This window comes from Astatotilapia calliptera, chromosome 15, assembly GCF_964374335.1.
Source record: "Astatotilapia calliptera chromosome 15, fAstCal68.1, whole genome shotgun sequence".
In the NCBI taxonomy this organism is placed as follows: Eukaryota; Metazoa; Chordata; class Actinopteri; order Cichliformes; family Cichlidae; genus Astatotilapia; species Astatotilapia calliptera.
In genome coordinates, this window is record NC_137436.1 from 13,627,439 (window position 1) to 13,654,800 (window position 27,362).

Below are 27,362 nucleotides of genomic sequence, written 5' to 3' on the forward strand. Positions count from 1 at the left end.
CTATCTATCTATCTATCTATCTATCATTTTGTCTCTCTCTCAGTGTGAGGTACATTAATAACAGTGAAGTTGACTGCCTTTATCAAACCGATGGATGGCGCTATTTATTCAATCCCACCCCCCACTTCTCAGTTACCAGTCGCTGATCTGGAACCAGCCAAGCTGCGCTATTCAACAAGGATATGAAGCTGAAAGAGTCAACAGCAGACATCAGATCAGTGAGGAAAGTTTGGGGTGCCTGAAGGAGAGGATACATTATAGTAGGCTAATAAAAATTTTGGGGTTTCTTCTGTGTGATCGCTTCACGGGTGATTTGAGTGAATATTTATGGTAATCTTGTAAGGAAAATTAATTTGAGCTTACTGAGTGGTGGGTAGGTCTTTTAAACGGGCTGGGTGGGGGATGTTAAGTATGGATCTTCATCAACAAGAGAAAGAGAGGGAGAGAGGTGGGGATGGTTGCGAGCATGTTGGGGGGAGGTCATAGATGCCGCATGGTTAGAAGAGCAGTGATAAAGCTCAGAAGATACCAACGACGCATCTGCATCTTTTCTACTGGAAGACTTGTTTATGGGGAAACCCCACATTTGCAGCTAAAATGCTAGCACTAATTCAATTTTTAGACCTGGTTTGTGGAGGGTAGATATGAGATTGAGCCGTCAGTGCCTTTGAGCTTGAGCAACCGTTTGTGAGAAGTTGGGAAATGAAGTGAGAGAGAGAGAGAGAAATCACCTTTGGAGCAGTTCAGAGGATGTTTTTTTCGGATCTGTGCCACAGCCTCAAAGGAATCTGTTGGTTCAGTTTAAAACAAATCAGTCTGTCTCTCACGCTGCTGCAGCTTATGTTACAGAGTCACTATAAAATATTCATCCATGGAAAATCTCTTTGATTCCAGACGGTCACTTGGCTTCATGCGCCATGCAGGTTAAAGTCAGTTGAAACATGTAACTCAAACTAGAGCGTCGGGAGACCTGATGTCCAGCAGGCTGATCTCTGCTTCACCCTACATTTGCTCTATCAAAGGAACACCGGGAGAAACGCTTGGTCTGCCTGTGCCATCTCATTCATTCACGGCGAGAGAGGGAGAGAAAAAAGGGAGCATGTCCACTTCCTCCTCTACCTCTTTTACAGGTGAGTGCGCTGAATTTTACCAACATTTTGCCCTATTTCCTCCAGCTTAAATCCACCCTCCTCAAGAAAAGCCTTGATTGAGACTGGCTCACCTATATGCTGACCCCCCCCCCCCCCCCCCCCCCTCCCACTACCATTCCCTGACCTGAAATGACCGACGTTACCCACCGTGAAGACTTGATGGATTGGTTCTTTAATCAAACGTAATCAAAACCGATTTGACGCTAAAGATGCGCACAAATGCACCCAAAAGATTGCTTATCGTTTTGTTTTAAGGGAAATTACGCATTACACAGTTATTTGTATAACAACAACTGGAAGTCTTTAAAGGGAACTTTCCTCAATACACGGGGGAAACCGGAAAACAGCAATTAAGCAAACAAGATCCATCATCACAGGATCTCTGTTAACCACTTTAAGCTTTATATTATGATATTTAAGGAGTATTAGCGTTGGTTTAGCAGATCTATCGATTACATTGTGGGTGGATGCTCAGCTTCTCCATTTGTTTGACTAAAACTTCAGAAGGTTCAGTGAATCCAGGAGCAAGAAAAAACAGTCATACTGACCCGCTGAAGCCCCGCAGAACAACACGACAAAATAATCCAAAAATAAATTGGAAGAATGCGATATAGATGCGTGGCCCCATTGTGCGCAGTTTTTGGCGCATCGGCGGTACAAGCGCTTCTTCTCTAACCTCCCCCCTCTCCTCTCGCTCTCTCTGACGTCACTGATATTTCATTCAGATATTTTCACCCTGTTTACTCCCGGTGCAGGAGCCTTGGCCGGATAGTTAGACTACCACTACGTGATTTACCGCCCATAAAGTTTACTTTCGTCGCTTTTCTTTCTCTTCCTCCCTCAGAAGTAAACGGGAAATTCATCTCCTGAGACCAAAAGGTAAAAGAAAAAAAATATGGCTGTTGGAAGTGTATCAAATTGAAAGTCGCACTAAAATGCCTCCAGTGAACAAATATCCAATCCTAATTTAAATGGAACGGGGTTTTTAAAAAAATCGTATTTTACGATTTGAAGCATGAAAAACGAAGGGAAAGTTTTTGAGTTGCCCCTGTGGTCAAGTATGAACCACACAATACGCGTGTGCTTTTCTGTGCTGTGTGAATGTTTTTTTTCGTTGAGTCTAAATATTTGTTAACGAAATCTGTGAAGAAAACAGAGGAAAATATTCGATGAATGGATGAGAAAAAAAATATCAATTCTTCTTTGTCTGCAGAGAGTCACCAACATCCAGGGATGGAAATTAAAGTGAGCTGTGCTTCGAATTTGAAACTAGATGAAAAAATTAGAAAAAAAAAGTCATTTCTTGGCGTGTTTTTTCTTCTTCTCTTAAAACACTCCATAAGCATATAGTCTTCTGGTCCTAAAAATAACCCTGAGGGGAGATGGCCCCGCTCTGCCAACACTGTTTATCCATCCTTGTAAACGATAGAGAAAAGTGAAGGATTGGTAGCTGGAATGCATGAGGTAAACGACAAAAAACAACCCCCTCCTCACATAAAAAGAAAAAGAGAAAAGAGAGAGGGACTCAATGAACCCTTTGAACTGCATTGACAGCAATGCATGGTAAAATGCAAGTTTCCTCTGGGAGCCTACTTGGTGAAGAGTGGGGGTTGGGTGAGGTTAGCTGGGGAGAGGGAGTTCAAAGTCTGCACAGAAAGTTGGTATTCAAACAACTCAGGAATCTGCATGTGCTCATAAATATATAGTTCATCTAAGACAACTGAAGATCTAAATGAGCCACTGCACTGATCTTTCCTTGCAGGCTTAAAAATAAAGAGCAATACAGATGAATTAACATTTGAACAGGTTTTAAAAGATGGCTTATAAAAGATGCATTTAAACAGAATATGTACTGGTATGTGACTTCCACTTGGTTTCCACTAAACCCCCAAAACACAATTAAATGAAAAAAAATCTCTCTTTATTTAAAAAAGAAAACAAAATGCTCTTAAGATCCTATCGTTTGCAGCTTGGATGCACACATTTCTTTCCACTGATTAGAGCTATTAACTGAGAAAATAAAGCAACAAGAACAATAAATCAAACAAGCCTAATCCATTAAAAATATTACATTTGTTTTATTAAATATATCTATGCAAATCTTATCAATAAGCCAAATAAAACAAACCCAAGACACAGCTTCTCAATTCTACACCTGAAATTATTGCAGGCCTTACAGAGATTCATATTATGCCATTTTTTTTCTGCTCTCATGATAAATTTGTACTCGTAGTGCTGAACATCATATATAAATTGTACCATATTGAATTGGACTGTACTGAAAATAAATGAAGCCTCATTTGTATGATGTTGCATTGTCTCACAGAGACTATTGTGACATTCAAATTGGAACAAAAACCTTAGATGCACTTCTCCAAAACAGCTTATTTTTATATGAGGCAAATTTTTACATCACCCCTCTCATCGCTAGTTGTGATGAAAGAATAAAAACCATTCAGCAACTCACACATCTTAAAAATAGGGCAGTTCAACAAAGCGCTCCACAGAACAGGTGGGGATTAGATCGATATAAAGATACAGCATGTATGGAAAAAGCTATGGAAATAGAGAGAGTAAAAAGACATACAAATGGGTTAAAGTGTTGCTCCTGCTTTGCATTCAAACAAATAATAAATGTAGGGAGGTACTAAAATTAGATCATATCATAAGAAATGATATTAAACTAAAAAAAACCCACAAACAGTGATGTTGGTTTTAAAACGAAGGTCGTCTGCAAACAAGGAGCTGCTCGGCTCATTTCAGAAACAGATCATTTCCTAGCAATATTACAGATGTGACATGAAGATCCTTTTGTAGAACTTAATATGTGAAATATTTTCAGTGCTCATCTTCATGAATAGAAGTGGAAAAAGTACAGATCCTTATATAAATGTAAATGAGTGTGAAAAATGTATCTTATTCTGTAGCATGACAAAACTAGTGCAGAGATTGTTACAAGTTTTATGTTCGGCTTAAAAACAATCTTCAAAAAAGAAAAGAAAAACATACGTCAGTTTGTAGATGTCTTTGCAAAGTCTCAGTTGAAAAGTGTTCTTCTCTTTTTTTATCGCCACAAATATAATGAAAAGGTTTGAAAGTAAAAGAGGCTTCAAAACAGTCTTATCTTGTTGCATAAGTGCAAACAAAAGGCGTAACTGTGGATCTGTGGCAGCTATAAAACAAACATCTAATGCAAAGAAACAAAGTTTGAAGTTGGGCCATGTCACTTTTTCAGATGTAGGAACTTTAAGGTTTTTTGTTGTTGTTGTTTGTTTTGTTTTGTCACGCTGTCAAATGAGAAGCTGCCTTCTAACTTCTCCATCAGAAGGACGTCGAGAAAAAACAAAATGTTGAAAACTTTCCTCTGCTGAAGCTTGAAGGCAACCGATCAAACTGAGAAAAATCTGAATTTTCATAAATCATAAATCTGCATAAAGAAAAGTATAAAAGAGATGGACATGGGTTTAAAACCAGTTGAAAACCAACTATATGTGAAGAATTCTAGTTTGTGTCGTTTATGAAAACAAACTACTTAGAACATCTGCAAAGCTTTACTTTCACGGGTTTTTCTGTGCCTCTGTACCATTACAATCGTTAAGGCTGTTTCACAAGCATTTCATGAATCAATTTGTTTTTCACAGGTTTAAAGCACACCATAAAATCTTCACTAACAACCATTTTGCTCTTTCAGTTCCCTCTTTTGACCGACAGGCACACCAGAGCCTCCTATATCTAAATCATTCCTTGTCATTCTTTTGCACACTTCGGTAAGCTGCACTGCGGTATTTTCCGCTGACTTGTCCTAATCAGAAAGGTCCTGCCAGGATATGAATGAGTGGATAACATCTGACAGTGGTATCCAATCCTGTGACCCACACAGTAATTCTATGGCTGCTGAGGAGGCCTCCACTACAAGCATCTTCAAAAACAGGCCTTGTGCGCGGGGGCTGGGTTGGACGGATTGGGGGTAGGGGCAAAGCTTGCGAATTCCGGAGGGTGGGCTCTTGAGCGTCGGTGGGTGGAGACAGGCTTGTTGTTGTTTCATTCCTCCAACGTGTTTTTCCTCTTTCCTCATACTCGCGAATAACCCCTCGAGAAACGTCCCACCAAGGCAGAAGTGAGATAAGATGGAAAGTTTCTCATTGGGCTTGTTCTTGTTGTTGATCTGCTCCGTGGGCTATTCTTCTCTTAAGTGATCTATGCTGTTGGACGTAAACCATGTCCAGAATAGGAAGTAAGACGTGTAGTGGAATTTAAATGTGCTCAAACTTGATTTAATCCAGCTTTTGTGTTTGTTTTGTGGTTTTAAACATACTGTGTTTTAACAGTACCATTTTAAAAAAGCATATTGAATTGATACAAGCCACCTGTGTTAAAGTTCTCTTTAAGGAAGCTTAGTAATGCCACAAAAATCTCTTTAAGTTTGAATAAAAGTGGAACTTTAAGACTCAAACTAAGTTATTTTGTAAGAAGAAGAAGGAAAAACAAGACTTAACAATTTCAGCTCCAAACTTTACTGACAGCTTCATAGTATTTCTAAAAGCATTTCTAACCCCCCCCCCCCCCCCCCAAAAAAAAATAAACAAAAAACAAAACAAAAAGAAATGACCCTCCCCCGCTGAAAAAGAAAAAGAAACAGACAGAACTAATCTTGGTAAGGAACGTATCCTCATGACAAACGAGGCTCAAGACTTACAAATATCTGCTTTGCTTTCTGTCAGTTTTCCAGTCACATTCCAAAGCTGTGAGTTCAGCTCTCCTCTGGTGCCCACTATGATACTGGGAGGTAACTGGTTGTGAGTTAGGAGCATGAGCACAAACACATGTCCATGCATGAAAGTGGGAAATGATCATTTGCACTGTTTTGTAAAATTCACAAGTTCTAGTTTCCAGCAAAACAGGTTTAGGTTTCTTAGCATAGCTGGATGTTATTTCTGTTAAAGCCACAGCTGCATTTCACCCTTTTGAATATACACTGGTGTGAAAGTCTGAAGTGAGCTGTGCAATGCAAACAAAGGCTGTAATAAGCTTACGTATTTTAATGGTGCTGTGTTTACTTTGTATAAAATGTAGAAAAGTTAACCCTGTCTTGAAAATCTTTTAGAGTTTGGCTTTGGTAATAGTAGGGTCTGGAGAAGAGATTCAAACAAGCAAACAGTAATAGAAATCGACAAAAAACAAGCAGTAAAATAAAATAAATTAAGAAACATTTTTTGATGAATTTTCTTTGTTAAGTGATGCTTTATGTGTGAATTTTCACCCATTTAACACTATTTTGTCACCCCGTGGAGGTCTAAACAAACCAACAGTAGACTAACATATTTTAAACATGTACGATTTTCTTTGAATTTACTTAATTTTTATGAGTCAAAATACTCAAAGTAAAAAAACAAACAAAAGCCACACAGGACACACTGCTGTACTTCCACGTGATGATGGGAAGATCTATGAAAACAAGCCTGCAAATCTGTAGGTTAATCAGCTACACCCATTAGGGGCCTAACTTCATCATTTGCTTTTGATTGTAATTGGTTGATTCATTATTTCCTTGTTTTTTTGTGTGTGTTTTTGCTGTTGTCATGGCCACCCTATTATTCCGCAGAGTTCATTAAAATGTAATTTAATCCCATCCAATCATCTAATCTAATCTCAGTGCATAATAGCCTTATGTAGCTACACCAACCCCTTTTGATACAGGACCTCAACAAAACACATTGCAAGCAGTGCACTGCAGCGCATAGCATATCATATAGCACACGTTACAGCTTGCAGCTTCCCACAGTGGACGTGGGTTGTTTTATGATCTACACAACTATTGGGCGCGTGCTGTTGATGGTTCCGAGTCCAGTTTCCCCCCCACAACACACATCCATTTTCCTCTTTGAATCTTGGGACAGAAATGAGAAGCAAGAAAGCATGTAATTGACAAAGTCACGTGTTCTCACTACGGGAACGGGCACAGCCAGCTCGAGAGCGAATGAGAGCGAAGACGAGAGCGAGAGAGGGAGTGAGAGAGGCAGCGACCGAGAGAGAGAGAGAGGGGTAGAGCAGTAGGCTACAGAGGTGGTGTGAGTGAGGAAGGGATTGAAGGGAAGAGAGAAAGACATGACAAAAATATCAAAAGGCAGAAAGCACGCCGTACCATGCGAGCTAAACTGGTGACCGATGGGATCGAGGATGTCGGATTAATGGTGACTACCGCAGCCCGTTTTCGCAGAGGAAGCTTCTCTATTGCAACTTGGGCGCAGAGGGTCCGCGGGGAAACATGGCCGAAGGTTATTCTGCAATTATTTTCTATTTTCTGCTCTTAGTTTTTTTGTTGTTGTTTTATATATATATATATACATATATTTGCTCCACGTGAGCTCGCGCGAGAAGGGAGAAGGAGGCAAGGTGCAGCGTGATTATTGTTCCAAACCTAAAAAAATAAAATAAAATAAAAAATAAAGCCTGAACCGCCACACTGCCGAGCACCACATCTAACCACGTCTGGCAGCATTAAGATAGATCCACTGTTAGAGCGTATATGCTTTTCAAGCCAGTAGTAAAGCTCGAGGAACCATGTGTACACCTGCCCTTTTTTCCTTATAGCATGCAACTCCACATCAGGAGCGGGCTGTAGATGCACGAGGAAAACCCTCCACAAGTTACACCACTGAGCATGCCTGTGCACGAATCAGAGGCATTCATCTGTCATGGAGTAACAACTTTTCCCCCCCTTTTTTTGGTTGAGGGAATGTCTGGTTGACGCACATCGGTTCACAGCACCACGCGTCCCTCTTCGCTTATGTGACATGTGAAAAATAGTATAGGAAATTTCTACCGGCCCTGAACTTCGCATAGCCTGTACTTGAAGTGGAGGGGATTCCCCTCACGCTTCTTGGAGAAGTTTTCTTTATTTCTTTTCTTTTTTTTTTACGCAACAAAGCTCATTAAACTTATATAAACGTGTATGCACGCAGGGCGGTGAGTGTTGAGCGGCGTGTCTGCGAGCACAAACAAAATGTTCTAACTCGCCTCTTGTACTGCCCGCTCGTTCTACAGGAGGGTCGGGTAAAGGTGGCGGAGAAGACCCCGCCAAGTCCGCCGAGCAGGAGGAGGACCGCACTCGACCTCAGGTCCTGTCGGGATCGGGCTTCTGCAAATGGTTCAACGTCCGGATGGGATTTGGATTTATCTCAATGACCAACAGCGAAGGGAGCCCCGTTGACCCCCCTCTGGATGTTTTCGTCCACCAAGTAAGTTGATGAAAACGTACACACAAGCACCGAGGAATACGCGTTTGCGTCGTGGTGATGTGGTGGGCATGGCCTCATCCGGATTTTCCTTTCTTTAAAAAAAAAAAAGAAGCGTGGAAAAGCGACGAATGATTGAATACTTTTTATTTCCTCTGCCAAAAAAATGCTACTGTTACCTCAGATCCCATCTTGCTGTCCTCGGGCCCCTTTTTAATTCTTCTTCACAGCGATAGTTACACTGTATCATCCGGATGTTTCGCCTTGCCCGACACGTTACTGTGTAACAACATGCTGTCCACATGCTTAAGGGACAGGAAAAACCAAACCAAAACAAACAAACGACACACACACACACACACACACACACACACACACACACACACACACACACACACACACACACACACACACACACACACACACACACACACACAAAGTTTTCCTCTGAGGCACACGTTTAGCTCTCCCTTTGCTTCTCCCTGTGAAGGGAAAGGAAAGAAATGTCGTGTGGATATGACACGGTTAGTTTCACACTTGGCCCTGTAATGGACAGCAGAGCTTGCTTGATATCCAGCCAGCTAACATGTCGGAGAGCGTGTTTTTTTTTAACTCACTGCTGGGCTCTGTTCTGGGAAGGTGGATTTTGCTCAGTGCTGTTGTTTGCTTGATGTACTTGAACCGTATGTGCAGTTTATAGAAACATCCTTTTACTTTCATACCGAATGGTGACGTGAAGCAAGCCTGTGTGTCCCCCTCCCACTCCCTCCGCGTGTACTGCTGATTTATTGTGCATGGAGTTCATTTCAGAGGCCTTGTTTTTGACTGCTACAGAAAACAAAGAGCAGTGAAGTCCTCCCTTGTTTTAGCTCCCCTTTCCCTCCGTTAAATCGCCCTTTTTTACGGTCCTATAAAGTGCCTTTAAAATTCTCGAGGAACGACAGACGACGAAGAGAGGCATTTTTGTTGCCATTTCATTTGACACACTCTCTCACTTCATTGTAGAAAAGATGACTCCACTGATTACTATAAGGCAAATTAGTAGCACTGGGAAATATGGATTATAGTTGCATAAAGGGATTAGTTTATTTAGGTAAAAAAAAAATATATATAATGTAACTCAAACACTTACAGTATGTTTTTTTCAAGCTGCATGCCAGACTAAAAATAGAAAGTGGGACCACAGTTTCACATGGTTTGCTATCCAATGTCTTTTTGAATGGCATTTGAGTGTGTTCTGCACCAGCAGGGTAGTTTCCACCTCTCTGAGCTATGCTGCATTCAGCTCAGTTTTTATGGAAAAATAAATAAATAAATACAAATAAAAAAAAAATAGATATATGTACATTTCAAATTGTCCGCAGTATTTGATTGACCAAATGTGTTCACTGCCATTGAATTCTGACAGCGGTAAAGCTGGTTGTTTAGTGCATTTAGTTTGGCTATAAACGTGATAATCGAGAGTTATAAAAATATCTGGATTAAAATCCTGGAGTAAAAACATTCAGTGACTAACAACAATATGTTGAGCTTTGCTTCATGCGCATCTTCATATGCACGTAATAATATAGCCTGACATGTATTTCTACATTTTTTGGTTAACATTTACATGTATGTGGATGTTTTCATGCGCTCTTACTGCGCCTGCATGAAACAAGCCCAAGCTCGGGAAAGTGGATGACTACAGCACTATGTTATCAGATTCTGATTGATACGTTCACATTGTGGCTTCATCGACTGAAAGCACTGCATCTGTCCATACACTCCAGACTCCTGTCTTCCCTGCTGCTCAGAGATGTTTTAGGAGTGGATCAGGCCATCAAGGGTGAATAAAGGTGTGCTCTGGGAAACAGTCTTAAGAGCTGAGCAGGAGTCTAACAAAACACTGTGTGTCTCAGTAGTTTGTAGCCTATAAGGCAGAAAAGGCTTGTGCGGTATACTGTTGCTTTACATAGGAAAAATATTTAGATCCACAATGCAAGAAAGGCTCATTAGGTACTGTGATGATGGCGGTGTATAGATGAAAATGTTTGCAGAGCTGCTCTGTTTCATTCATTCGTTTTTTCATATTTTGGGAGGATGGTGGGGACCAAATTGTTCCTAATATAGCTTTTTGTTAAATTATAGCATTCAGTGAATCATATGTTTACACTCGATCATTTGTGTCCCAGTGTTTCTGGCAGCTGTACGCGCTCACAGTGACACGACTGTCATTTAGCACAAAGGGGAAGACATCGTGCACTCATAAACACGCTGTCATAATAAATGCAAACAACCCCGTGATTTCTTTGGAAGGATTCACACTCGTGCATTCGTATTAAATCGGTCACTCATTCTCTCTGATTGTTCCACCCTCTCTGTCTCTCTGCTAGCAGCCTGGAGCTATTTGAATATATTGATGTTATTTCCAGGTTTAAAAGAAATGTTCAGATTTGGAAATATTGAATACAGATCTGGCCTGTTATATCTTAAGTAGAAAATTATTTAAAAGTCTTAAAGCCATAATAATTGTTTTAGGATGCATTTTGTCATTTTTAATCAGTGGCAAGCTCACAATCAAACCAACTTAAAACAAAGGTTATGAATTATTTTACACGTTTGTGGTAAAAGGGTCGTTGTTGAAATAAAACTATCAGAAAGGATGCCGATTTATTCTTGCACAACATTGACCCTATCCGCATGATAAAAGCTGAGGTAAGAAAGATAGGGAGGGGAAGAGGGAGCATGAGGACAGGAGGAAGGGGGGAAGAGAGGAGGAGTTTCCTTAAGAGAGGGAAAGAGGAGGGATGTGGGAAAAAAAAAAGTGTGGGTGAGGGGTGGGGGTGCTGGGCTGGGGACGGCGGTAGTCCAAGAGGAAAACATGAGTGAGAGGTTGGAAAAAGACGAGCGAGTGGTGGAGCGGGAGGTAAAGGAGGGAGGGTGTGCGCTTGTGTGTGTGTGTGTGTGTGTGAAAGAGAGAGTTAGTGTGAGCCCCCCCACCCCCCAGAGCACAAGGCCTCTTCCTGGGAGGCCTCTTCATCACGGCTCCTATCTGATCGCTTCCTTTCGGAAGGTGTGAGAGAGTAATTAAGCATCTTCACTCTCTCCTTAGTGATTCCACTATTACATTATCTCTGTGTGTCAACCACTTCTCTACCTGGGCTGAGTGTTTTTTACTATGTGTGTGTGTGTGTCTGTGTGTGTGTTGGGGGGGGGGGGGTCTCTCCTTGGGCATTCTTTAAAAAGAGGAATTTCTTAAAGACAAAAAGGCAAGAGGGTAGGCGAGGGGTTTAGTGGGTTGGGGGTGCTGCCTGCCCTTTGTCGGTAATCAGTTTGAAATGTTGAACAGTTTGCTGTTGCTATTCTCCTGAAACCCCATGAGTTTATGAATCCCTTACGAATGTGTGTGTGTGAGTGTGTGTGTGAGCACTTCTTACTTTCTGCTTTCAGCCACCAGGTTGTCGATGCCTACGTGTGATCCGTTGAAAAATGTTCTAGGTTTTTGATCATGCATGTGCGCACTCGAGAGAGAGAGAGAGAGTGTGTGTGTTTTGTGTAGTGAGGTTAAAGTGGGCCCCTAGTGAGATTAACCTCTGGTCCGTGTCACCGTTTGGCATGCAGGCCCCACCCATCTCTGCCTGCAGATAGCCAGTATCAGGCTTTGTGTCTCCTGCAGCCACACCACTCCACTCACCCACACCACCGCCACCCTTCCCGTCTTTACATCAAATAAAGCAAAAGAAGAAGAAAGACAAGTCATGTGACTTCCTTTTGAGGAGCTGGTCGCATATAGCGGATGTTTGATTGGTAATTGGAAGGGTGATGGAGTAGACACAGAAGGGCTACAATAAAAAAAAGAGCAGCAGTTCCGCTGGTCATGTCAGTATGAGCTGATTAAGGATTTAAGCATTTAATTAATCTATTTTTTTTTTAATTACCAGGAATGAAAAATTCCAGGAGGCTCTTTCTAGTTCTTTCTTTAATATTTAATGTTCTTGGCTGCTCAGTTCTTCTATGCAATGCTTGATAGATTTTAAGGGCTACAGTCTGCAATTTGTTTTTATTTATTAGCACTTTGTTTCTCCATTGATCATTTTGTCCTAAAAAATGACAAAGAAAAGCATCAAAAATGAAAAAAATAATAATCATCAAAGACCTAATTAATTAATAAAACAACTGTTACATTTCCGAAGGATAGAGAAAAGTTAGATTTAGACACAACATGTGTAAACAGACGTTTAAAAGCTTTTCTTTTGGAGAGATTTGCCTGAAACGGTTTTAATTTGCGATAATCTATAGTCAAATTTCTATTAAAAATTGCTAGAGAGACAGATGAAAGCAATTTATATGTAAAAACACAGTTGTTGCAAAGGCTCAAATAAAAAAATAAAGATAAAGATTAGAGCTATTATAGTAAATAAAATGTATAAAATCCCTCAATTAAACATCTGACTACATTTATCTCATGTTCATCTCTTTGTATTCATGTTAGAATTCATCAGATCCGAGCTAATAACCAGCACTCATTTTTGTGTCATGTTTGTCACGCATTACATCATCATCTGTCTACTTTGTTAGATTGGGTGAGTTCAGTGCCAAGGCATACAAAGAAAAAAAAAAGACAGCTGCTGTTTTTTGCCTCTGTAAATGGATTCAACTGTAAAACCAATTAAATAATGATTGCAACTCAAATTGTATGCACTACCAATGTACACGTGTAAGGTTTGAAAGGTTTGCATTGATCCATCATTTTTCCTAAAAGAAAACGTGAAAAATTCAAACCTTTTAAAATTGATTTCTGTCATTTTAAATTTATGATATATTCCATCATTTGTTCTTTTGTGAAAGTGACACCTCTTTAAATGGCTGGCAGTGAATCTTTGCAGTGACACTGGACTGTTTCTGTTTTGAATAGGTGCAGTTATTAGCAGGCTGTGTGCTTTATCACCAGTCACCTCAGTGAGGTTCATTTCCCCCTCTCATGCTGATAAATGTACCAGGATGATCTAGTGCTTCCTTCCCCAGATCAAATATTTGGCCCAGTCATAATCGGGGGTGTTGGATGTTGTTAATTTGAAGCAGGGGAAACATGAAGGCTTTTAACTGTTTGATGGGGGCTGGGCGAGGTTCAAAGGTCAGAGCCACTAATGACAATGTGTTGAGGAGGGCTGCGGTGTCACCGACATAAGAGCGGCTCTGTTGGTGGTTTTCACTGGCATGTTTGTGTGTGTGTGTGTGTGTTTCCTCTCCCTTTCTTCTTTGGTTTATATATATCCTGTTGGGTTATGTCCATCTGAGCTGATCTAGCCCAGCTTTATCCACTTAGCATTTCCTGTGTATTAAAAGCTACTCAGTGACACCAAGCCACATGTTGACCACCATCTCCCTCTACTCACTCACCTCTGCACATTCCCGTTCCTCTTAGAAACGAGCACAATACCCTTCTCCACCTCTGATTTAAGGCATCCCATAATTAGCCATTCCATAGCTGGTGGTCGCCTCGGAGAGAGGCTGGTGGAGGATGGTGGCTCTCCTCTCTCTTGCTTCCCCATCCCCTCACATTACAGCTTCCTGTATTGATTGCTGGGTCTGGTGATGACGAGGGCCGGCTGATGAAAAGGAGGGCTATTTCTATCTAGGATGTCAGTGTCGATATTGATCTCTGGCTCTTTCCTACACACACACACACACACACACACACACACACACACACACACACACACACACACACACACACACACACACACACATATATATATATGTACGGTAACATGCATGAAGACCTAAAGATATTTATTACACATAAGGAAGCTTGCAAGCATAATCAAGCCCTTTTAGAGTATCTTTCGATCTTTTTGTTGGATAGGTTTCTTCCGTTTAAGGCATGGTGCTGGCTGCTGGTGACCCTTAAGTTTAAGCACAGAGTGGTGGTGTGGTCTTCCCAGCAGGCTGGGGGTGGTGCTACGATGGTTATACCACTGACCTCAGGATTTCTCCTGCTGACCTGTGGGGTTCCTGATCAAATGGTGGTTTTGTTCCTGGCCTCCCCCAATTCCAGCCACTGATGAGGAGTTGCTCCTCCATTGGAGCTGAACAGAATGCGGTGGAGGTAGTTCCATGAACCCCCACCCCCCACCCTTGTCCTCCTCTTCCTCCAGATTCCCACCCATATCCACCTCCCTGTGCTAAGCCACTCCCCCATTTTGTGTTAGAGTCTCTCTTGCTCTCCTTCTCTCTTTTTCGTTCTGCTTGGCATTCTTTCATTCCCTCACCTTAGCCGTGCCCTCTCCTGACCTCTTTGCGTAAACTGAAACGGGTCAGGACACCCGCCAGGTCACTTGAGAGGAGGGGACTCAGGTTGCAGGTTCTGATTTGCGAAGTTTTCGCACACACACACACACACACACACACGCTTACACATGCATAGAGCAGCTCGGAGGCACACATGTATATACAGATCCATATGCTGCAGTTTATTACGTAATTGCAGAGACTGAGCTGTTGCGAGTGAACGCGTCAGAACGTATCTGACACAAACATGATGCCATAAACTATATGGAGGAGATTTTAGTGTGTGTGTGTCTATGTTCGTTTTCCTGCATTTCTACAGAACAAAAGGGGATGTGTGGTTTCCTCACTGGTGCATTGTGGGAATTGAGTGAGTTGGAGAGGGGGGGGGGTAGAGTGCTGAGACAAACCACTCAACTTTGACCTGGAGAGACAAGCTGCTTCTGGACTGAAGACAGGAGAGGAAGAGGAAGGGCTCGTGTGCCATAGTCTAGAGACCAGCTGATGTTTATTTATCATTATTCTGAATATATTGTGTTTCATGGGGGATGGGCACAACCTTTTGTTGTCTTTTTACTGATATCTGCTGAACAAATGCCTTTTAGCCATTCAGATGGTCTAATGATGGCAATTATAAAATCAATTGGTGTTTCCATTTGAATGACCAGGATATAGCTCGGCTGTAGCTTCTCATTTGGTTGATTATTTTGCTGGTATGAGCAGAGAACTTTGATAAAAGAATAGGTTAATGAATATGGAATCTTAACATTATTACTATTATTATTTTGTAACATAATGTTCTGAGATTGATCATGATGCTGCTTGCTTAGTTTGTGACTCTCCTCACCGTCCCTTCTGTGTTATTCCCTTTTTTGCATCTGTGGTGCATAATCTTTCCTCTTGCTCATTTCCATTCCCTGATTCTCATCTATTCCTCAAAGCCAAATCCAATAGCTGAATGCCCAAAATGGATGAGTCTTCCATCACAAATCGACTAGAAGCAGAGTGGCCTTGGCTGTAAGTCTCACTTACTGCAGTGGGGGAATCAAGCAGGACATCAGAGGAAGAATGAATGAGTGAATTTTGGACATTTTGCTTTTAATGCTAAAAAAGGCGATTTTCTCTTTCGAATAAATTGTTGAAATGTTCAAATGTGGGGAAAAAAAGAAAGAATTGTTTAAAAAAGGTTAAATATGAAGTCACAACTCTTCCGTGTATATATCTATATTTTCTGAGGACTAAACTGAAAACCTATTTATTGTTTTATTATATAAAAAAAGTAAAGAAAAAAATTGTGTATTATTACTCATTGTGAGAGAGGCCTTTGGAATCCAGATTAATAGCTATTTGGTAAAAGTTTATGTTTCATATGTACTAATTTGTGTTTAATATATATGAAAAAAATCAAAATCCAAAAATCTCTAATGAAAAAAAAGATTAAAACGCAGGGAAATAACATAATTATATATCAGCATTGTTCAAGTTTAAGAAATTTGATGGCTTTCTAAAACTTTTTTTGTACTGAACTATAAGTTGTAAAAATACCAATTCTAAAAAAACCCTAAAAACAAAAACAAAACAACAACTAATAACCTTTATTATTTGAAACTGAAGTTATTTTTTTTTCATGATGTCAAAGTTTGTCTTTGATATCATTCTTTTAAGGAATAAAGTTCAAGTAAAGGGAGGTAAAGATAAGAAAAGGGAAAATATAAAAAAAATGCAACTTACTTAAATTGTCTAAATTATATATATATAATTTTTTAAAAATGCACAAAAATTACTTTAAAAACAGAAAGAAACGAACATAAACTGATTTATTTAATGTAGAGTGGATATTTTATTTTTTCTTATCTATTTGAAAGTTTTTCTTTAATCCTAAGAAAGTCTTGGCGTGACCCTCATTTACCGAGTGCTGTGATATGTGAGTGCCTTTAGAATACATTTTATTAAGCATTTTTAAAATGATTTTTTGAATAACTGGGTGTTGTAATAACGACAGTTTGTGTTACCTGAATTTTTAAAGGCGACCTAACAGATCCCAAGAAAATGTATTTGATTGCATATTCTTACATTGAGATATTCTTTGTGTTTGCGGTAGGTTTTGAAGTTTTTTCCGCTGTGTGAAACAAGGTTAAATGTTTTCCTTTTTTTCATACTTGTTTTCCTGAAGGAAACAGAGACATATTAAATGTATTTCGTTTCACTTCCATTTAATCCACGTGGTATCCCAGTGGTCATTTATTGTACAGTGGTTTTCACATGGACAATTATCCGAGTGCAGTGAGTTCAAACACTATTCTTAGTTTGTAATTAATTCCCACATCCTCTGTACGTCTTTCCTCTCTCTTAGGTTTTCATCTCTATCTACAAACCACCTATAGAGTGCCTTCAGCTTCCTGTAACCTCAGTCGCTGCAGAAAAATGCTGCTGTGCACAATTTCTCTCCTTCTTCTATAGTTTCACATCTATATCATCTGATCATTTGTGCCTTTCTCTTCCTTTGTCTCCTACATATCTGACTCTACAGCATGCACTGCTTTTACAGATAGCCTGTGTGTTATTTATAGGTCTTGATGTATAGTAGGTAGTAGGTTTGCTCTGCACACTGCATGCCCATGTGGGCGTGTGTTTACCTATAAGAGCCGCAGGGCTTGCTGCGATTCATGAAGGTCACGGATTCTGTGCCTATCAGCCGTCCGCGCTGTGCGATCAACAAGACATAAATCATTGTCCAGTGGTTATGTAGTAACTAAATCAATATTTCCGATCATGTAGATAAGATGGATGGTGGATGCTTTAAGAAAAAAAAAAGATTGTATAGGTGTAACATTCTTGTCTTTTAAGCCTGCAGAAAAGGAAGTGGTGTCTCTGCGAAAAGTAGATAAAGAGAGTAAACCAAGGACATATCATGTGAGATAAGTCGCTCTGTGGAGCAACCTTCACGGCAGTTGGTACAAACCACATATAGTCAATCCACCATGTTTGAAGTAATGTATTTGCCTCTCGATGTTCATTGTCTGCTAATACTTGTTGTGTTCGCTGCATGTGGCAGTGTGTAAAAGCCCACCTCGTGGACTTGCCCGTGTTAATAAAGTAAATGTTGATTCTTGAGCTATGTGGAAATAAAAGGAGTTGATTGGGGAACTTTTTGTGTGCAGACGTAATAATATATCTGGCAACTGCTCAATGTGTAGATTTAACCTAATGGGTGTGGGCTTGCGTAACATTAATGCTTTATCTTATGCAGACAGAAAGAGGAACTAATCCATTTTCACTGAAAGATTGCATTTTCTGCCTAAGAAGGGGGCTGTCTTTATGTCTAGCTGCATACTGAAGGCTATTAAAGTGTAATAGCCTTTGTCAGTTTCCATGAATCATCAGGGGTTAAAAAAATATTCAATATAACCAACAAAGGTAAAACGCACCCTGATACTGCTGTATAAAAAGCCTTTAAAGCTAACATAATAGAGATCTTTCAGTTGCCTTTAACGAGCTACCTTATTCAGTGACGTGGTTTACTATTATAAAAGAATCAGATTTACATTTTCCTGGAACAGTTTTGCTCTTACAAAATCTAACGTCCTATAAATTAACCTTTAAAGATTTATGTTTGTATAGGCTTGCAATTATAATATTTTAACCTAAGGGAAACAAATGCTTTGACATTAAATTTAAAGCAATTTCAACAAACATGAGCCCTAACGTGTCTGATACTCTCGCTTATAACACACAGGGCGTTATCCTACCTACACACTCTTGTGTCTTGCATTTGGCAATAAGCATCTGCCTCTTTTAAAGGGATAATTGCCCTTTTTTATTCTTCCAACAGAGCAAACTAGTGATGGAGGGCTTCCGCAGCTTAAAGGAGGGTGAGCAGGTGGAGTTCACCTATAAGAAGTCCTCTAAGGGCCTAGAGTCCCTGCGGGTGACCGGACCTGGTGGGGGACCCTGTGCAGGCAGTGAGAGGAGACCCAAAGGGAAGGTCCCATTGCAGAAACGCAAACCAAAGGGAGACCGGTAGGTTTTTATTCATTTTTGAAACAAAAAAAATGTATGTGTATGTTTTGCGTCTGCATGAATGTAATCACACGTATGCATGGTTTTCCTGAAAATGTGAAATACGTGAATGCGTATAGGTGCCTGTGGTTAGCTTTGAGAAAGCAAGACTACGCTGTAGCAATAGGAAACATATTCTATACGTACAGCTACCCGCAGTGAGTGGCTTCTGAGTGGGCTGAGATTATAGATTAAATCTATTCAATCCGCCTCGGTACATGCCTGTTGCTATGGTTATTGTGCACCATAATAAGGAATTGAATAGGGCACTTCGCTTGCCATTGCCGCTATTTTAAATCAATTTGCCAGCTTTTACATTAGAGACTATATTAGCATGGGGGTAGATTGGACCTATATGCATCTCAATGCAGCGGTAGCCAAATCAATTGTTTTGTCCTCAGTTGAATCCTGAAGGGAGCTTTGCTGAAATCTGCAGTGGGAGCCATAGGGAGTGCCTTGAAAACGCTAAGCAGAGTCCTCCTGTCCTCCTACTGAAAGAAAGTGCCCTCATTTGATGTGCGGCAAATCCTGCCAGGTAGAGTCTAAGTACTGTATCTGTTGTGGGAAGGTATCACATGATTTCAAGGCTACATTTACATGAGAAAGTGTAGCGCTGGCACCCTTTATGTTGCTGCATCACTGTTGCTTCAGTGCTCCAATGCAGCACTATTGTGTTTTTTTTTTTTTTTTTTAATAGTGGTAAAGAAAAGCATTTGTTAGAAAGGAAGAAACTGTATCTGACAGAGAAGGCTCCCTGATTGGTTTACACAGCTGAATAATTCAGCTTATTTTGGATAATTGATCCAGTGTTAGGTCAAGTGTCTGTCTTCTGCTAATGTGGTAGCAAGGTGGTTTTGGATTTAGTGATGGCAGGTAGATGTGTGTTTCTGTCTTTGTGAATGCTGGTCAGTGGGAGCAGCTACTGGTGGGTTACGCTGCGGGTTATTCTGCTATGCAACGGATCATTTCTTTCTTTTCTCTAGAGCTGCTCAGATCACGTTGTGTAAAACTGTTCAGTTTAAAAATTGAGTAAACAATTCATCGGTTGTGGAAATAGTGGCTAAAAACTTTAGTGATGACAGTGCTGATTTTTTATCAAACAGAAATTAGCAGAGAAGTCGATGTTTAACAGTAATTGTTGAGAAATGTTCATCAGCTGTTGCAGAATTTTCTTTAAACTAATTAAGCACTCATCTGTAACCATTTCCCTGAAAAAAAAAATTTCCATTAGCATTTAAAGCTCATTAGTCTTAATATGTGATAAAAACATTCTTCAATATTAAACTTAAAGGACATCCAAATATTTTGAGCTGTTTTGTCTTCATCCAGGTTTTTCCCAGTTTGATATGAAATTTAGTTTTTCAATGTTTTCTCTTTGTGTTGCACGCATTTGAATCAAATTAGCTGAGATTAAACTGTGCTTTCATTACACTAAATGAGTGCATGACCTGAGACATACAAGAAATCTGAATTACATGAGTGAATATTTTAAACTTTAAAACCTAAATTCTCCAATAAATTGATGGATTTTCATGCTACCTCGGGATTTGAACTATAATTAGTATATAAATATAATTATTTAATTGCACGAATTAATTTATCAGATCACTGTACTTGTATGAATCCAGGTTTTGAGGACACTTACTAATTACCTCTTAAAACCTACCTTTAAGTCTTTCTTAATTAATGTCACAGCTTTTAGTGAGGTAGCAGTCTTATCTGTAGTCTCTATTATATTCTTTATGGTTTATTTATTGTAGAAAAATAATACTTTTTCTTTACAAAGAACAATTAAACATTGCATTAAATTTTTCTTATTTAATTCAAACAGCCAGTTGTTATTTTATTGGATGCAAAGAACAGGTTAAGTAAAGATAATTTATCTGGTTCCATAGAAAAGGCCGTCATGGTTCAATTTCTTATTTAGTGGCCACAATTTGCAGTTGGGTCTACTTGTCAATTCTTATTTTGTTAATTGGCAATCAAATCAGATGCACCTTAAAATGTGTGCAGTAAGCAGTTATTTCATAATGATAAGTGGTTGAGTTTTGCACTGCTGCAGCAGAAATTTAACACAGACTGATGAATCCAGAATCATTTGTTCTAGACATCATTGCCCAAGAGATATTAAGCTTTTTACACCAGGACATTATTAAAAACCTGAACGGTGACTTGTACGTGACATAAAGCCTTAAAAAAAAGAAAAAAGAAAATATGACAAAAAATATTTATTATTTAATGCAGTGCAAAGAGAACTGATGGCATCATGATGGGCTAACATTTTGGTCTAATTTCTCTTCATGCTTTTATTGTTGCCATTTCATTGCTGGCATTCTTTTCAGAGCTAATAATATAATGCAGTTTGGCATGCCACAGCGGCCACACCAGACCAAAATCATATACAACACTCCCATCTAGTGGGGAATTTTAGTTGGAGCCGACATTTCTACTCCGTAGTGCCGATGATGGACAAGAGTGAAATAAAATCTTTATTCTTCTTTTTTTAAAAATTCTTCTTCTTCTTCTTATTGTTATTATTATTATAATTACCATGTTAGAAATGATAGTTATTAGTAGGGCCATATTTGTTGTAGTTTTGCCTTTTTAAATCAATCAAGTGTGCCGATTTTCAGCTTTAATTCAAAGGGTTCAAAAAAAGTTTGCATTAACTGCTTAAGAATTTCAGTATTTTAAAAATACTTCCATTTGTTATTTAAATTATTATATATAACACTGTATTAATTGTTTAAAAATAAAGCATTTTAATGTCCCGGTCAGATCTGTTGCTTCATTATTTCATGACCAATAAAGCAGACATATCTGAAGTTGGTTCCATGTGTTGAATTTGTATTTTTCACTGTGATTTTAAATGTGAGGCACAGAGAAATGTCAGTGCAAGTGAGGGACGCCAAATATTCTAAAAACAAATGAATGCACCGGGTAATTCAGCAACATCAAGAGATCAGAAAAACCAAAGGAGACAACTAATGTGCACGACGACAGAATTACTTTCATAGTGAAAGAAAACAACCTCACAACATCTAACACTCTGCCAAAGTCTACAATCAAGAGATGCCTTCATGAGGGTAATTACAGAGGCCAGATTAGACATTACAAGAAAACACCTTAACGAGCCTGCACAGCTCTAAAAAAAGATTCTTGAAAACAAGATTAGCTCGTGTCATAATGATCGAAAGAGAAACGTATGGAGAAAGGAGAGAACAGCTCATGATATGAAGCATACCATGATCCTTGCCAGACATGAAGGAAATATTATGGCATGAGCATGTACGGCTACCAACCACTAGTGTTTACTGATGATGTGACCACTGATAGAAGTAGCAGAATGAATTGTGACATGTACACAGCTATACTCTTTTGTTTAAAATTAGCCAAATGTTGGTAAACTGATTGGAGAGCGCTTCAAAGTGCAAATGGTTAACGCTCCATCGAATACTGCAAACCAAGACTTTCCCTATGCTAAGAAATGGCGTATTCTTCAGTGGCCAAGTCTCAACCTAACCTGATCTCAACCTAACTGAACATGCTTTTCACTTACTGAAAACAAAAGTGAATGCAGAAAGAGCCACGAACAAACCTAGCAGAGCATCTGAAGGGAAGACACACAGCCTTTGGTGATGTCATTGAGTTCTAGGCTTCAGGACTGCCATCTGCAAAGGATTGTCAAAAACAGTCCTTCTATTTAAAATTATTCTAGTTTCTCTAATTATCTTTGGGCCTTTGCAAATGGAAGGCTGTATCAACTGCTATAACTCCTATACAGTTGTGTCTTTGTCCAACAAATTATGGAACTAACTGTATTTTAGCCGCAAAGTGCTTGCAGATTCAAAACTACAAAGTCTGTTTTCTGTTTTAAGAAAAAGAAAAGGAAAAGCTAAAAACAAAGATCCTGTTCATGCTTTCTGTTCTTTTCTCCTCTGTCCCCTGCAGCTGTTATAACTGTGGAGGTCTGGATCACCATGCCAAGGAGTGTGGCCTGCCCCCCCAGCCAAAGAAATGCCACTACTGCCAGAGCATCACGCACATGGTGGCTCAGTGTCCCCACAAGGCGCTGGCGCCCGCCACAGGCTCTCAGGACCAACATGCGTCTACCTCGGCCTCTAGCCCAGGGACCGGGCCTTACCTCTCTCTCCCAGAGGAAGAGGAGCGCTCTGGCTCGTCTCCTCTGGAGGGCTCCTCCTCTTCCCCCGAGGAGCCCCATACACAACGTGGCTCTCGGACCCAGAGGTGGAGGAAATCCTGAAATAGTCCATAGGGGTGAATCTTTCACCGCTAGCCTCTGACACCTCATGTCTCCTCTCAATCAAGGTTACCTGAAGCTCCCCTCATCTACCTCACACCTGTGAAAAATGGGAGGTCTTTATTCCTTTACTTTTATTGTTTGTTTTTTTTTGTTGTTGTTTTTTTTTTTTTTTACAATTTCTAACCAGCGCAGCTATGGCAACGATCAGTGGGGTACGTGATGGGCAAGAATGTGTGTGACTGACTTGCAGTCATTTGGTGCAGCTATGGCAACCACGGCTGGAATGGTGACTGCAGGGGATCACTCTTGTTTCAGTCTCTGCAGCACGAGAGTGAGAAAAAAAACAAAAAACACTGTATAAGTCTAGTCTTGATGATTGTTTTTGCCTTTGTACCCTTGGACCTAAGTGTTGGCCATTATGAATGCTTTTTCTCTACACGACTATCTTGCAGATTTAAAGCCACAAAATATCCTGTAGGCCTAATCATTCTGAAAAATCATGATGCATCCTTTTAGCACACACAGTAGCTCATCTTAAGAAGGATTAGAAGAAGACCTCAAGACCTCAAGACCCTCTAAGCGATAATCCAGACCCGCAGGACCGTTAGCTTGGCTTCTAAAGATCTTTAGGGAAACTTTATGGATCCCAGAGGGAATTTTTTTAAAAAGACAGCCAGCTGCTAGATCACACTCTATACTTCTTAAACACTCACATACATACATGCATACCTCTTATATGATATAGACCGGACCAACTGATTGTCAGACGTCAAACATGTGCAAGACTGAGAGAAAGCGCGTGTCCTGTGCGTGTTATGCATGCTCGAACAGAAAGCAAAACTGTCAGACTGAAGCACCTCTTCCTCAGGTGTGAGTCAACACTATTAACCCTTATGTTTCCTATTATCATAGATAGACACAGTCTATGTAAGACATCATATAATCCATCTAGATCATAGTTTAGATTCAAAGTAATGAACCGATCATTAGATTTCCATTTTGGTTGCGGCATAATTAGTTGAAAATAACATCACAGTTTATAAATTATAGTATAAGTCATTTATATATATATATATATATATATATATATATATATATATATATTTATATATATATATATATATATATATATATATATATATATATATATATATAAAGTCACAAGATATAATTAAAATTCTATTAACTTTAAGTAATGCATTTATAAGGAATTAGCTCTGATCTATAGGTGTATATTGCATGAGATGCTTTGTTGGTGTGTGAAAACTCTCTCTCTATTTAACCATTTTCATTCATGACAAATCAAACTGACTTTAAAAAAAAACCCAAACTCCATATTTTCCCTTATTTGCTAAATCAGATACTCAGAAATCGCCTTTGATACAGCACAAAAGCTCACCGTTTTGTTACAGGTGTAGTACCAGACCATTATACTATCTTTGTATCTTATTTATTTAATACCTCACTAACTATCCTTCTTGAAAAATGAATGTCAAGCTGTTTGCTCTCCCAGCCGTGTTACAGTAAGATCGAACCACCTGTTCCTCTTCCATCTGTGCCTACCATTTGTTAGCCAGCACCAGCCAGGTTAATGCGCAGTCCTCTTTGGGATGAGGTGACATCACTGCTGCTGCTTCAAACTCACTGAAACAAAAAAAAAGGAGAGAGAGAGAGAGAGAGAGAGAGAGAGAGAGAGAGAGAGAGAGAATAAGAGTGCTGCTTTTGGTATAACTTGAATCCCAAGCATGGCTTTAGTGGCACTTATTTGTGACCTAACAACTCTTCTCTGACCATACTGAATGTGAAAAGAGCTTATCTGAAGTCGACTCCTCACACAATTCAAGTTGAGTCGCTTTGGAGTTGTATCTTAATGTTCTGACAAATCAAATAACTTTGTACGATTATATCAAACTAGCGTGTGTGTTTTTAAAAGCTCTAAGTAGACAAGCAACATTTTTTGGTATATTTCCATACCAAAGAGTGTGGCTTTATTTTGTTTTTGAAGGCATTTAATGTTAAGACTTGCTGAAGTGCTTGCTATCCTCGCTCTTTCAAATAAGAGGAACTTATTGCTGAAAGCGCATTAGAGCAGTTGTTGTTGTTGTTGTTATTTTATTTTTTTTATTTAATGTACAGTGTATTTGAATGTGTGCGTGCGTTAAAGATCAAATCTCAACAATGCAGCATGACAGAGATAAAAAAAGAAGAAGTGAATGACCAAACCACAGAAGGAGCACAGCCCATGCTCGAAACTCTATGGAAACATCTTTTTATATGATGTATTTTTACATTTTTACACACAATTTCTCTCAGGATGATGAACTGTTCTCAGGGAATTAACCAAAAAAGTGTATTTTATTCTTTTGGGAATCATCCACTGACTTTCTCAACAAACTCTGTTAAGCAATGACGAAGAAACATATGTAACCGATTGATGTACTATTAGCAACTACCTCTTGAGTTATACATAGCTGTGCATTTCTTTTTGTTTGTATATACATAATTTTATTTTATTTCTTTTTCTTTTTCTTTTTTGATGACCTCAACTTTAGATCTCTGTTATACTGAGGTGTTGTGCAAGACGTTCCCTAATGTTGCCACAGACTTCCTGGTCTTCCTTCCCAGTTTTAATGAGTTTTTCTTTTACCGCAAAAGTTTTTTTTTTGTTTACAGCAAAAGGCTACCTCATAAACGCTGTTCCTCCACAAACTCCTTACCTCCTCCCAAGTCCTCTACCTCCTCCATGCAGTTTTTTTTTCTTAGTTAAAATGCCACTTGTCGCACTAGAGTCACACAGCATTTTCGGCAAATCAGCCCTAGCGGCACATCACTTGTGACTCCAAATATATTATCCTACAATCAAAGCCCTTTTCTTGACGCCTTTACACATGTCGTCAGATTGGGCATTTTGTCTCACGCATCCAGGGTGAAGTTTTTCTGCCAGATCTGTGTGCAAACAGCCAGAGAGTTTACCTCAGTTTGTTGGACTGGCTATAGAGGTGTTTAATAGCAAAATATATTTCACTGTCTCTGTAAAAACCCCATCAACTGTTGTTTTTTTGTTTGGTTGTATTTCGTCATAACCATTTTGGAAACCACTTGATGATTGTTTTAAGAAGGAAAAGGATTGTACTCAAAGAAAGGAGTGCCTAGTTTTCTTTTTGTGTACGTTTGACCTAAAACCAAATACCGGTAGATAACATCTTATTTTGGGGCTTCATAGCAGTGAGGTCATGGCTTTGGTTAGCCATTTTTACAGCCCAATCAGAAGTTGTGTGTTATCATGTCCTTTTTGCAAATTGCTTTTGTGGTATAGAGCGGCGGGTAACAGTTAAGATAAAAATTTGTAGATTTTTTTTTTTGGTAATGGTGAAATTTCATTAATGACAAGGAAAAAATGTTTGTTTTCTATACCTAACCCTTGAGGGTTTAAGACTGATGTTTCAAATAACTGCAGTATTATAGTTCATACTCATCTGAGGGAATCACTATGTTGCAGTGGGCCTACATAGTTATTATCAAAATGCATAACCCTGGAATAATATTGTGATATTATTGTTGTTATTAGCTTTGTGTTTTCTTCCAATCAATGTAACTACTGATTATTCTCTTGTGTACTGTTCAGTATTTGACACAGCCAACAAACCCTTTTCTATGAGAGGCAAATCTTGCTGCGGTAGTAATAATCAAATGGCTGTTTGAAGGTTTGTCAAGGCTGCATCGAGAAAAACAATTTGTTAAGTGGTATAATAAACCCTCTTCCATTTTAAATCACATGAACATTTAAACAAAAGCAAGAAAGGCTTCCATGCAATCATCAAAAACACTAGACAGTTAGTACCTGGAAGGTGCTTAGTTTGAGTAACATGGTTTTATCAGATGCAGTTTTATACCACAGAGGAAAGTGAAAACCAAAATAAAGAAATTTCGTAATAAATCTGACAGATCCCATTATAATTTGAATGTAAATCCATCTCAAAGTTGCCCAAGTGTGCCCCACAGTGGCGGAAGTAAATAACACAAATGTCACATGAGCAGCATGTGTCCTTAATGGCTTGTACAGAAGGCTAATATGGTGATAACAAAGATTGACATGTTAAATAAGGATTCTGGGAGCTAAAGGAAAAATTGTTGCCTTAAATCTTTATGGTTACATTTTTTTTTTTTGCCTTAAGTCAAAACAACTCTGCGGAGACTTCAGTTCGAGTAGCCTATAGTAAAAATTGGACTGCTTTACTGTGAAAACTGAATCTCAAAGTTTTGTTTATCATTCTTGAGAATCCCTAATTTGCTGAGAGCTGTCTAGCTTACTCAATGAAAGAATAACAAGATCATGTTTGTCCCTTCAATATCTAGTTGTAGCTAGCAAAAAAAACCCCAATCTTC

General features: G+C 39.3%; 1 protein-coding gene across 2 annotated transcripts; it reads left to right on the forward strand.

The window, feature by feature from the left end:
- The first annotated feature begins 841 nt into the window (after positions 1-841).
- On the forward strand, positions 842-23,561 carry lin28b (lin-28 homolog B (C. elegans)). Of its 2 annotated transcripts, none has more exons than XM_080289635.1 (4): positions 842-1,130; positions 8,196-8,389; positions 18,486-18,673; positions 22,664-23,561. In XM_080289635.1, the coding sequence occupies exons 1-4, from the start codon at positions 974-976 to the stop codon at positions 22,974-22,976; spliced, it is 852 nt and encodes a 283-aa protein (XP_080145761.1). In that variant the 5' UTR covers positions 842-973; the 3' UTR covers positions 22,977-23,561. The 2 variants fall into 2 exon arrangements, with proteins under 2 accessions (XP_080145761.1, XP_025998761.2); XM_026142976.2 differs by lacking the exon at positions 842-1,130 and adding an exon at positions 7,233-7,426.
- The last annotated feature ends 3,801 nt before the right edge of the window (positions 23,562-27,362 follow it).